Source organism: Peromyscus californicus, unplaced genomic scaffold (genome assembly GCF_007827085.1).
Source record: "Peromyscus californicus insignis strain IS unplaced genomic scaffold, ASM782708v3 Scaffold_22__1_contigs__length_63687245, whole genome shotgun sequence".
In the NCBI taxonomy this organism is placed as follows: Eukaryota; Metazoa; Chordata; class Mammalia; order Rodentia; family Cricetidae; genus Peromyscus; species Peromyscus californicus.
This window is the reverse complement of record NW_026294525.1, coordinates 32171097-32183285: the sequence shown is the minus strand read 5'-3', so window position 1 is coordinate 32183285 and position 12189 is coordinate 32171097. Positions and strand designations below refer to the sequence as shown.

Sequence of the window (12189 nt, the reverse complement as noted above, 5' to 3'; positions counted from 1 at the left end):
TAGTAGTTCCAGACAGGGAATTCTTGTTTGCGCTCCTGGGAGAAAAAGAAAGTCGCTTCTCCACACGCTCAGGAGAAACGCGCAGGTCTGGTCGAAGCCTCCCGTCTCCCGCCTTTGAGACCTGGGGGCCGCCTCATCCTTTTAGGGCTCTATTTTGGGGCTCCATGATCTCATGCCCTCTACAGACCACACAGCAATTCCAGTCCAGCCTTCGCGGCGAGGCCACGCGGGGCGATTTCTGCAAGGGTTCGTAGGGTGCCACGATCGCGGGCGGGGAGAGAGAGGGTTTGGGGTGGAAGTTAAAGACACGCCCACGTCAGGGACCCAAAATAGCCCACGCGCCCAGGGCCCGAAATCAGACAGGAAGCCAAATAATCCGGGGCGTTGAGTGGCTCGGGACGGAGCGCTGACCGAGGGCCGGGAGCCAAGGGTCCGGCGGGGGCGGCGCGGGGCGGGGCGGGCCGGCGAGCCTATTAAAGCTCGGCCCGAGGGGGCAGAGCGGAGCGATGGAGCGCGACGGCGACCAGACAGGGCACCGGCCCCGGCATGGCCCGGCAGGGAACGGCCGCGAGCCGGAATCGCCAGCCGCAGCTTCGCTGCTGGCACCCATGGACCTAGGGGAGGAGCCGCTGGAGAAGGCGGAGCGCGGCCGCACAGCCAAGGACCCCAACACCTACAAAGTGCTGTCGCTGGTAGGTGGGCGCTCGCCGCCGCGACCCGGCACCCCCGGGGAGGGCGCGAGGGAGAGCAGAGAGCACGGTCAGCACCCGGGCGCCGGGGAGAGAGAGAGAGAGCGAGCGAGCGTGGGCGCCTCCTGCGCCGGCACGCGGTGACCAGCAGGGTCTCTGCCCCTTGCCCCCGAGGGAGCAGGCTGCTAAAATAGTCACCTTGAAATATCCTCCCCTCCCTGCAGAGAGTACAAGGATATCTAAAAGCCAAAAATGACCAACTAGTCTTAGGAAAGCGCAGCGATGTTTGTAACCCGTTGGGTGGCCTGGTTCGGGGTGCAGGTGTCCATGGCTTTAGACGAGTTCATTCCAGTTGAAAAGATTCATCACGGCTTTTTAAAAAGTATCGGGAACTTTAGAAAACACCTTGGTTTGGCTTTGCCGTGGTGTTTTCCTGCAGCTGCTTAGAAGCCCGTTCAATATTCACGTTATGGGACTGGGAAGCGGCCTGGAATTCATTGCCCGCTCTTTTAACCGCAGGCAGCACTGTTTGTGTTGCTGGCACGGTGGCCTGCTATATTTCTCTGCTATTTTGTTAGGACAGTTGCAGGCTCGACAGCCAACTTTTGGAAACAGGACGCTGGTTTTCACTTTGAATCTTCTTCCTTGCATCAGAGAGGCTAAGTCTCATAGTCGGTATAAGTTCCTGGCGCGGGGCCGGGGGGTGGGGTGGAGAGGGGGCTTGGCTTGCCTTATCCACCCTAGATCAGGTTTATTGTGTTAAAATGGGAACGCCGACTCTCTTGCACATGGCATAGTTTCACGAGCACTCAAATGGAGCAGTGGACATGGGCAAGTAAATTCAGAACCAAAGGAAGATGTAGTCATTTTATAGTAATGCGCAAACCACAACTTTCTGTGGATAGTGCGTCCTAAGACTTTGCCCACACATTATGACCTGAGCGGTGTTTTGTTGAAAAATCTCCTTTCTGAAGTTTGAAGTCTCCTTTTTTGCAGTCATTTGGATTTCCACTGTATTTAAGATTCTATGCAGACACGATAGGACTTTAAGGACCAGAATTTCTAGACTTAAGAGATGGTGTCATATCCTTAGTTCTTAAAAATAAGTCTGAGAAGACACCCAAACCACAGGCTGCTGCATCTTAGGGTATAATTTTGTATCATATGTCACTCATACAATATTGATGGGCATTTATTTAGTTTGAGTCTAGTGAGTCTTTTTTTTTTAAATTGGAGACCTTAGGTGTTACATGACTACTTAAATTACTGAATATTAATTAGTGCCCTAAGGTACTTAGCATACTATGAAATACTCAATAAAGACACACTGAATATTTATGAAATTCTAATATAAAACATGCTTATATACTTACTATAAGTCTTTAAAGGGTTCCAATTGCTGAATTTGGTTTTTATTAGTTTGCTTATAGGCCCATGATAGATTTCAGCGAAAGTTCGTCTTTGGAACACAGTTTTCAGTCTTTGACACCTGTGGTCAGGTGGTTGGGTGGCATTCTATCATTGCAAATGGCTCCGATGATAACCTCTGAGAAACTGTCATGGTTATACCCTAGAATTTCCTCAAGCAGATCAACTATGAATATTTGAAATTAGAAAGAATTCTTGTCTCAGATTATTTTTAAAGATTTATATATTTTTAATTCATGTGGATGGGTGTTTAGCTTATGTTTGTACACCATGTGTCTGCCTTGTGCCCACAGAGGCCAGAAGAGGGTGTTTGATCCCTTGAAACTGCAGTTTACAGATGGTTGTGAGCCACAGTGTGGCGCTGGGAACTGAATCTGGGTCCTTTGCAGGAGCAGCAAGTGTGCTTACCTGCTATACCATCCTTTTAGCCCGACGCTCAGATCTTTTGGTGGACTACTGTGAGACATAAAATATAAATATACACCAAGCTACTTGATTTATCACTGAAGCTCTTAGTTCAGGGCTGAACTGGAAGGGAAACCTGTTTTTCCTCTTTTCCTCCCTTACTTTAATAACTGCCCATCCGAGGCCCTCAAAGGAATTTGACAACCGTCATCAAAGATCTCTGGGATGTGTTTTCTAGAGAAAACTATAATTATTGGATTTATCTTGTTTCTTTTTTCAGATTAAGCATCAGCACACTTTGTACAAAGCTGAAGAATCAGGTTGGACTAATTGCATCCTGGGGTTAGGATCGGGAGAGGTCCCCCGCTCCCTAGCCACAGGATTTTAATCCAATGGGATAATCATAGGGTTACCTTGCAGAGGGAGGATGAAAACAGGGGTGATTCGATTTTGCACTTTTCTCCCATTCTCTCTGATTAATGAAAAGGGTGTAGTTGCATATGGATAAATAAAGAAAGGGAGTCTTGTCCTAGCCTTGATTGCCCTGGTGGTGCTTGATCCCAGGACTTTGGTCCTGGACCTTTGCAATGATTCTGCCTAGGTCCTCAGCGGGACTAAGAAAAGAGCGCGTGAGAGAAACAAGCACTATTCTCATTGACCTTTATGACATGTGTGTTAGCTTTCCCTGACTGCGATGGACGATGTTGGCAGTTAAATTGCAAAGAGAAAAAGTTGAGTTAGGTCATGTTACTGGAGATTCCATTGCTTTGGGCCTCTGCTGAGAACAGTGGGTGGCTGTAGTGGGGAATAGGGATGGATAAAGCAGACATGGATGGAGCCCAGGATCCCACAGTCCTCTCTGAGTGCACAGCATCCATGACCTAAGAATCTCCCATGAGGTAGTTGCCCAAATCTACCACCTCCCAATAGCACTGCCCTGAGGACCAAGACTTTTAGCTCATGCTGCTTCAGGGAAATATTTACAATCCACAGTATAGTAGTGTTAGGTGTGGAATGCCTTTCCTTGGTTCCAGATGAAGTTGGAACTGAAATATCACTTTTAAAGTTGGGCTCAGGTATTTATCTGAAACATCCTTGTTACCCATTATAGTTTTAAAAGGACTGGTAGCTTTCAAGTATATTGCATGCATGCTCCGGTTAGGCCTTCTAAAGCATTGCTTTTATGAGTTTGTAACCTTCTCCTATAATTATGGAACTAGAGATGTGTGCTATATGACACATGCTTTGCTGTTGATAGTGGTACCTGAAGTCTGCGTTGACCTTTCCATGAACAAGTTCTCTTGAAGAAACTGAAGTTGACGTGGATCTCCTGAGACTTGGGTGTCAAGGTTCATTCTCTTAGTTTCCTTCTCCTTCCCATTAGACTACTGCGTGAAGAGTGTTCAGGAAAACTCCATCAGCTTTGGATTGACATTGCCCCTTGATGTACAGATTTAATATCCACCTAGCCATAGTAGAGAGCATTTTATTTCAAAATGACCAGGCTGTCTTCAAAGCTAGAGCAGTCTAAAATTTTTCTCTAGAGGCATTTGTTTCGTATGCTCTGAAAAGCCTGAAGGATGGAGGGAGGGATCCTGGTAGGTTGTTGTGGTTTTGGTGGGTCTCGGCCAGTAGCTCACATTCATCAGCATTTGGTTGGTTGAGTGAACATACAATATTTCTAGTTAAAATCATAGTTGGAGTTGAGAAAGGGCGAGACAGGAAGACAGAACACTCATTTGTAAACTCAGAATGTGAAGAATCCAAATATGCTTGGCACTTGGCTCTGACTGCAGGGGTAAGATAAAAACTGGGATCATATTTTATTTGGATGACAGTGCGGGAGGGCGTCATGAATGAACAGGATGAATGAAAGCCTACATGCCTAAGCAGAGCCCATGCTAAGCCAGCCTTAATTTGGGTTCAGAATCAGAAACGTAACCCTGATCTCTCCCTTTGGCACACACTACTCAGGTGTGGCCAGGCCAGTATATATAAAAAAGCCAAAAGAAACCTCCCTCATTTATGCCAAGACTTCTTTTGCTTTGGTAAATCTGCCCTCTCACCCCGAGTTCGGCCATGGGGACTCCTGCAGATGTTTTCCCCAGTCCTGTTTTCTGTCACTTCTTCTCTTCTGCCTTGAGGTTTGTTCTGCCACTTCTGCCATGCTTTTTACAGGCCAGCTGTTTGTAGGCCAGGCAGTCTCTTTCTTGAGAACACAATCACCTTTTCAACATCACTTTTATTTCTCCTCTGTTTTCACTTTTGCTGTCTCCTGTCCCCATAGCGTCTTAATCATGACCCTGAACAGGAGCTGGAGTGACCATGTTGGGTGTGTTAAACACCATGGATAATTGAGAGCCGGAGGCTCCTAACCATTCTAGAATAAGTACAGAAATTTTGGTTTGCCAGCTCCGTATTTTCTCCAATTACTTTTTCTTTTCCAGATATCAGTATTTAAAATTACAATAGTTTTATAGGCAGTATTGTTTTGAGCTTGATAAATACCAATGAAAAATATTTGTGTGTGTGTGTGTGTGTGTGTGTGTGTGTGTGTGTTAAGATTAGCAGATGTATTTCATCTTCATTATAGGCTTTGAGGACAAGCCAGAGAACTTATTTATGATTCATAACTTATTATTTTTGCTAGAGAGAGCGCATTTCAAGTTCCAAATAACTTATAAATGAATAAGCTTTTGGAAGATAACTTATAACTAGAGATCTATATTTGGATAAACTAAACTTGCTTCCATCAACCACGAAATGTTTTCACCTCTCACCCCTCCCCCAAATGTAAACAAGAAATTTTGGGCTTTTGAGGTCCAGATAGAACATAGATTATTTATGTAAGCATAAGTCTGCAGTGGAAGGATAGATAATCAAAATGTTGATTCAACATGAAAAGCCTTTTGGTGTCTAAATATATGTTATGCATTTGCCAAGACTAGAAAGAATCTAAGAAGGTTTTTCAAAACAGTGACAAGAATGTTGTGTTAAATATTAACTGGAGCACTTGACCTCAGTGTTTTAGTTAGCTAAGGCTTCAGTACAACAGTTGGATAACATCTGTAATGGTTATTGTTTTCTCTAGTTTTTAGAAGAATTGGTAGAAATGTGGGTGGTAAAGGCTTGATGGTTACAAATATCCAAGTAGTGTACTACAGTTTTCAGAAACATTTTCTCTTATATGTTTTTATTGACCTTTGACATCTCAATCCTGTATTAGGAAAATATAGTAATAGCAAGTTCTATCTTGCAGTTAAGGAAATAGGCACAGAGGGATTCATTCAGGATTTTAAAATGTATGTGTGCCTAGAGACCATCTGGGAGTTGCCTTCAAGGCATAGAATGCTGAGGTCTGGTCTCAAGTTCTGGTTTGGAAGATCTGGAAGTTGTGAAATGCATCCAAGGAATCTGCATTTGTGTGTGTGTGTGTGTGTGTGTGTGTGTGTGTGTGTGTGTGTGTGTGTGAGAGAGAGAGAGAGAGAGAGAGAGAGAGAGAGAGAGAGAGAGAGAGAGAGAGAGAGAGAGAGAGAGAAATCAACTTGTTCTGCTCCTCGGCACCCTTCCCTTGTGGTTTAAGACATATACCTTCACTAGCCTTGGCCTTGACAGGTAGGGTTGGCTGGCTTCTCAGCAGCCCCAGGGATCAGCCTGTCTCCACCTCCCTAGTATTGGGATTACAAGCACAGGCCACCATGCCTGGTTTTGTTTTTCTCTTCTTTTCTTTCTTTTAAATTAATTTATTTTTTATGTGGGTTCTGGGGACTGAACTGAGGCCCTGGTGCTGGCATTTCAGTGCTTATTGATAGCGCTCCTCCTTGTCTGGAGTGTGTCATTGATAAGTGACTAAGGGTATTCAGATGCGGGTTGTTCATTTGCTCCACTTCTAAAAATGTACATTCGTGGGCAACAGCCACAGCAGTAGTTACAGGAAGACCTCAGCCCTAATCCTATCTCATTTGCTTACCTTCTCCATGGAGACCAAATGTTACATCTAGATTCCTCACTCTTGGGCTGTTCCCTTTTCTTCTTTGTGTTCTTCATAATGGATGATAGAAAATTAAGAGATCGAGAGTGTGGTGACATAGAGATGTGAGATATGTTTCTTTTGATAATTTATCAACTGTGTTTTCCTGGTGGAACCCCAAATCAATATACTTTTAGTTACCATTTATGTCAGTAAATTGTGAGTTTCTTTCTTTTTGTTTTTAACATAATTCTTTAGTGATTCTGTGGAAATTTCATATCATGCACCCCAATCCTGCTCACCTCTCAGCCCCTCCATATCCACTCCTCACCTCGGCAGTATCCTCCTCCCCAATTAATTAAAAACAAAACAAAACAAAACAAACAAACAAAACCCCACCTCGCTCCTCGATCTTTACATCACCTCTTCACTCATCCTAGTGACATCAGAGCTGTGGTGTGCCATGCAGTGTATCCCTTTTGTCCAATTAGCCCCATCCACAAAATGTTCGTTGCAATGAGACATTGATCTGGTTGAAGGCCTCTGGTTTCTGGTACACCATCATCACTGGACCCTCACCGAAACTCCTCTTGGGTATCCTGACGTCATGGAGATACTGCAGTAGATCCTGTGGTTACCGTTCCACAGGGCCAGTGCCTTCGAGAACTCCAGCATGTCATAGATGGGACAGCTGTTAGGGTGGGCCAATCCAAGTCCCTGAATGTGGGTCTGGGTGGTAGCTGAGTTGGTCGTCAGGACCACTGGGACTGCCACTTCAGGTTAGAGGTGGAGCCAGCTCTCCTGGGCCTGAGTTTCTAATGCACACAACTGAGAGAGTTGGCTTTTTTTTTTTTTTTTTTTTTGGTTTTTCGAGACAGGGTTTCTCTGTGTAGCTTTGCGCCTTTCCTGGAACTCACTTGGTAGCCCAGGCTGGCCTCAAACTCACAGAGATCCGCCTGGCTCTGCCTCCCGAGTGCTGGGATTAAAGGCGTGCGCCACCACTGCCCGGCGAGAGTTGGCTTTTATATATAAACACTCCACTGCTTAATTTTCTCACTGTACTGTTGGATTTTGCAATAATTTAGCTGGCAAGCATCCTATCCAGATGCGTTTTGGGAACCTTAAAAAATATTCTAGCTTGCTCCTCAGCAAAGAATTGTTGAGAAAAGTTTGTTTCAAGATGGGTTTCTTACCATTGGAATTTGTTGGCCTTAGTGCACCAATGTAGAGTCATTAATGGACCATCCGAGGCCTGTGATCTCTTTTGGAGAGAGCAGAAAAGAGACAGTAGTTTTTATGGTGACATCACATGCATTACCAGAGTTTTCCCTAGGAGAACTTCACATTAATATAAACCATCTTCATGTGATTTGGGATAAGTACGTTTATAATTCAAAGAGAACACAGCTGGAACAATTTTTTTGCCAGAATATTTAGACAGCAGTTCTCAAAATGGGGCCAGCAGATCTTTGGGGATTCCTTAAGGACCTTGCAAGGGGAACTCCAAGTCAAAGTCACCATCATCATCATCATCGTCATCATCATCATCATCATCGTCATCATCGTCATCATCATCTGAGACAGGGTTTTACTATGTCCCCCTGGTGGATTTGGATTTCTGTGTGTGGACCAGGCTGGCCTCAAACTCATAGACATGCCCCTGATTCTGCCTCCTGAGTGCTGGAATTCAAGGTGTGTAGCCACACACAGCTCAAGTCAAGATTATCTTAGTATATCAGGAAGACACTCGTCCTTTTGCTGTGTTGGTTCTGGGTGACAGTGTCTTGGTGCAATAGAGTGGATAAATCCATTGATGCCATGGTGGACCCCTCATTTAAACAATGAGAGCAGCTGCAGCAGCAGCAGCAACAACAAATCCCCCCAAAATAGCTCAATTTAAAAAGACTGTCCTAGATGGAGCAGTAAATATGTCTTTTATACACAGATATCACTTTATTTATTTATTTTTTTTTACTTTTTTGTTTGTTTGTTTTTTGTTTTTTCGAGACAGGGTTTCTCTGTGAAACAGCCCTGGCTGTCCTGAAACTCTCTTTGTAGACCAGGCCGGCCTCAAACTCACAGAGCTCCTCCTGCCTCTGCCTCCGGAGTGCTGGGATTAAAGGCATGCACCACTATGTCCGGCTACACAGATTTTATTAAATCTCAGGCTTAGTCATCTTTAATTTTTCTGTATGGCGGAACAGAAAGTGTGAATATAACATAACAACCACAGAGGGAAGTACAGTAGTTTTCTGGAGGAAACGAGAGCCTGCAGTTAAATTAAAACTGAATGGCTTCCTCTTTTTTTTTTTGAGATTCCAAGCATGTGCCACCATACCCAGCTTTTTTTATGCGGATTTTGGACACCGAATTCAGGTCTTGTATGGTAGGCGCTTTACTCACAGAGCTTTCTCTCCAGCCTTTATAAATTTCAAAACGCACCCCATGCACTACATCTTTTGGTCCAGTCTGCCTTTACCCCTTATTGGAGATGGAAAAATCACATCTCAGAAAAGGCTGCAGTTGAGGAATTATCTAAGATCCCATAACTAATAATTCTGTGAATCTCATTTCTGTGGCTTTTGGTGAGCAGTTTTAGAGTCAGACAGAATTAAGTTTAAACTAGCACTGTTATTAGCTCATTAGATAAGAAACATATGTTTCCTGAATATCAGCTTCCACAGTTATGGAGATAAAACTACATCAGATGATTATTAAGAGGATCAGAGAGCCAGGCGGTGGTGGCACACGCCTTTAATCCCAGCATTCCAGAGGCAGAGGCAGGTGGATCTTGAGTTCGAGGCCAGCCTGGTTTACAGAGCGGGATCCAGAACAGGCACCAAAACTACACAGAGAAACCCTGTCTCTAAAAACCAAAAAAAAAAAAAAAAAAAAAAAAAGAGGATCAGAGAATATATACAAGGTAACACATTGTATTCCCTAAGGGTTCATTTTTCTTGTTTACAGTGTGACTATGTGTCCTTGTAACATATCAGCCTCCTTCCTTGGAATTTGTAAGAAGTGAAGTGTCACAGGCCCCCTCTCCAGACCTTCTGGGCCATCATCTGCAAGCTAAAATTTGGAGGGTCCCGCCATACATACCACAGGGCTACGAGGCCCAGCAGTGGAGATTTCTGTCCCTGGGAATTCTAAGCAACTGTGCCATTGACATCATGATTTAATTACACAGAACAAGACAAAAAGCTAAGTGCTCCCCTGTGGCCTCGACTGTGGTGGTGGCCTGGGGTTGCAATGGTGCCTTTGCCTGCAGCTGTCAGCCCGTCTGATTCCCTGGACATCAGTGGATCACTGCGACGGATGGACTTGTCCCTTCAAGGCACAGTTTCCATCTTAGGGAACTAACTACCTGCGCTCTTACTTGTTGCTCTTAACTTTAATTGCCTTCCTTACCCTGCACTGGCTTGTCCCTTAATTGCTGTTTGTTTCTCCAAGCACAGCCAAGTTTCTGCTATGGCCATCATCAGTCAGATAGCAGATGTTTTTCTGAGTCCAGCATCTATCTGTCTCTCATCTATCCAAATGCCATCTTGATTTCTCTTACTGCAGACCGTCATTAGATCTCTCCAGGTAAACTTCCATGGCTGCACCCTCTGCAGAGCAGGACAGATAGCTTGACACAAAGCCAAGCAAGGGGATCTCTTAACAGTGCTCTTCAGGTGATGTTGAATCAGATGAAACGTTCTTGGCACAGGGTGTATTCCGTGATATCACTTTGTCCTAAAACAGTGGCTTTTGATACATCATAGAGATTTGAATTTTGGGGGATTTTAGGAAATGTAAATGAAGTATGTTCAGGCAGGAGGGTGTGGAGCACTGTGGATAGACTCTCAATCTTAGCTATTTTGGGGTTACCCCAGGAAATGAATACAAAACCATTTGTGTTTTATTTATTTAAATACCTCCTCCAGTCAGTTTAAGGAAGGGGATGTGAAGAACCCCAGCAGACACAAGTATGTATGCATTTGTCCTCCTTTGGGAACTTAAAGGGAAAGCATTATTGATTTTTCTGGAATGGCTCAAGCAAAAGTGATAAAGATCATGGAGATTATAAGCTAAGAGTTGCTTGTGAGGCCTTTGACCAGGAGACTTTCAGTTCAAGGACTTGGATTAAGGGGGCTTCTTTGCTTCGAATTTCTGTGCTTCCAAGACCTCCTTGCTAGTATTATTTCTTATTATTCAAGTAACAGCCAATTTTATCCCCTGAGGGCTTACGCTGAACACTTTTGTCCATTGTAGCAGCAGTCTCAAGGCCCAGGGACATTCTTGTGTCGCTATTTACGAGTTAATATCTGACAAGCGCTCAGCAGACCCTTGGCACAGTAAGTGCCACGGTGCCATGTGGTTGTTAAGCACGTATACACCTTTGCTGGTTTTACCAGTAGTCACAGCCCTTTTGAATTCTTCAATTGGCGCAACACGGTGAGGTGAGCTTGAGCAAACTTCTTGGCTGACGGGGTCTGACCTCCCATCCTGGCCTCAGTGTGTAGTTTGGGTTTGTCTTTTTCTCGTTGGAATCTTCCTCAATTAGAGTCCAAGTCAAGATGTCCGTCCCAACTGTTTCAGCTCTGCTCACACAACCTGGCATTACACTCAGCTGGGAGATTTCCCCCGCCCCTATTTTTATGTATCTGTGTATACGCAGTAAAAATGTGTATGCACATGCTTTTTTGTTGTTGTTGTTGTTTGTTTTTCGAGACGGGGTTTCCCTGTGTAGTTTTGGTGCCTGCCCTGGATCTCTCTCTGTAGACCAGGCTGGCCTCGAACTCACAGAGATCCGCCTGCCTCTGCCTCCCGAGTGCTGGGATTAAAGGCGTGCGCCACCACCATGCCCGGCCCGCACATGCATGTTGAGGTCAGAGATCAATCTTGGATATCGTTCTTCAGGAGCTAGTCACCTTTTTGAAAAATGTTTTTTTAAAAAACTTATTTGTTTTACTTTATTTTTTTTCTTCTGTGTGTTTGCATTTTTGTGTGTGTGTGCCAGTGCACACATGTGGAGGCCAGAGGACAACTTCCTAAAGTCTGTTCTCTCCTTCGACCACGTGGGTCCCTGGGGTGGAAATTAAATCATCAGTCTAAATAACAGGCACCTCTAGGTGCTAGCCATCTTGCTGGCTCACACCTTGTTTTCTGAGACAGGGTCTGTCACTGGAACCCAAGAATCTCTCTGCCTGTCTCCACCCCTTCCGCCCTGGGGTTACAAGCATGCAGAACCATGTCTAGATTTTCACATGGTTGCTGGGGACTGAGCTCAGTACCTCATGCTTGCACAGGCTGGTTCTATTCTCTCTCCCAAGAGTGCTCTTCCCATTGTCTCTCCTCCCGCAATTCCAGGCTCCCTGGGGTCTACCTCAGTGTAACCTCTCACATGAAACATTCCTTTGCTGTTCTTTGGCCTATCTCCTATGTCCCTAAACCACTCCAATGCTATTAAGTCATGTGCATGCCTCTAACTTAGCAGTTAGAGGACAGACTTTGGAACCAGACTGCTTGGGTGTTGATCTTACCTCTTCCAATAACTGCTGTGTGTTCTGGGCAAGACCCCAACTTTCCTGTGTCTTAGTTTCTTTACCCGTATAAAGAGGGATAACAGTTGCCACCTTTATGCCTGATAAACCGCAGATGCTGGATTCGTGTTTATTGTTCCTGCGATGGTTTGTGATTTAGTCACTGAGC

General features: G+C 44.8%; 1 protein-coding gene across 2 annotated transcripts in view; it reads left to right on the top strand.

Annotated features, from left to right (window-relative positions):
* Positions 1-441: 441 nt before the first annotated feature.
* Enpp1 (ectonucleotide pyrophosphatase/phosphodiesterase 1) overlaps positions 442-12189 on the top strand; it is a 64931-nt gene continuing 53183 nt past the window's right edge. Inside the window, exon 1 of one of the 2 annotated variants that reach the window (XM_052751192.1) lies at positions 442-692. In XM_052751192.1, coding sequence (XP_052607152.1) covers positions 507-692 — 186 coding nt within the window. In that variant the 5' untranslated portion in view covers positions 442-506. The remainder of the gene's footprint in view (positions 693-12189) is intronic. The other variant, XM_052751191.1, reaches the window with a different exon arrangement.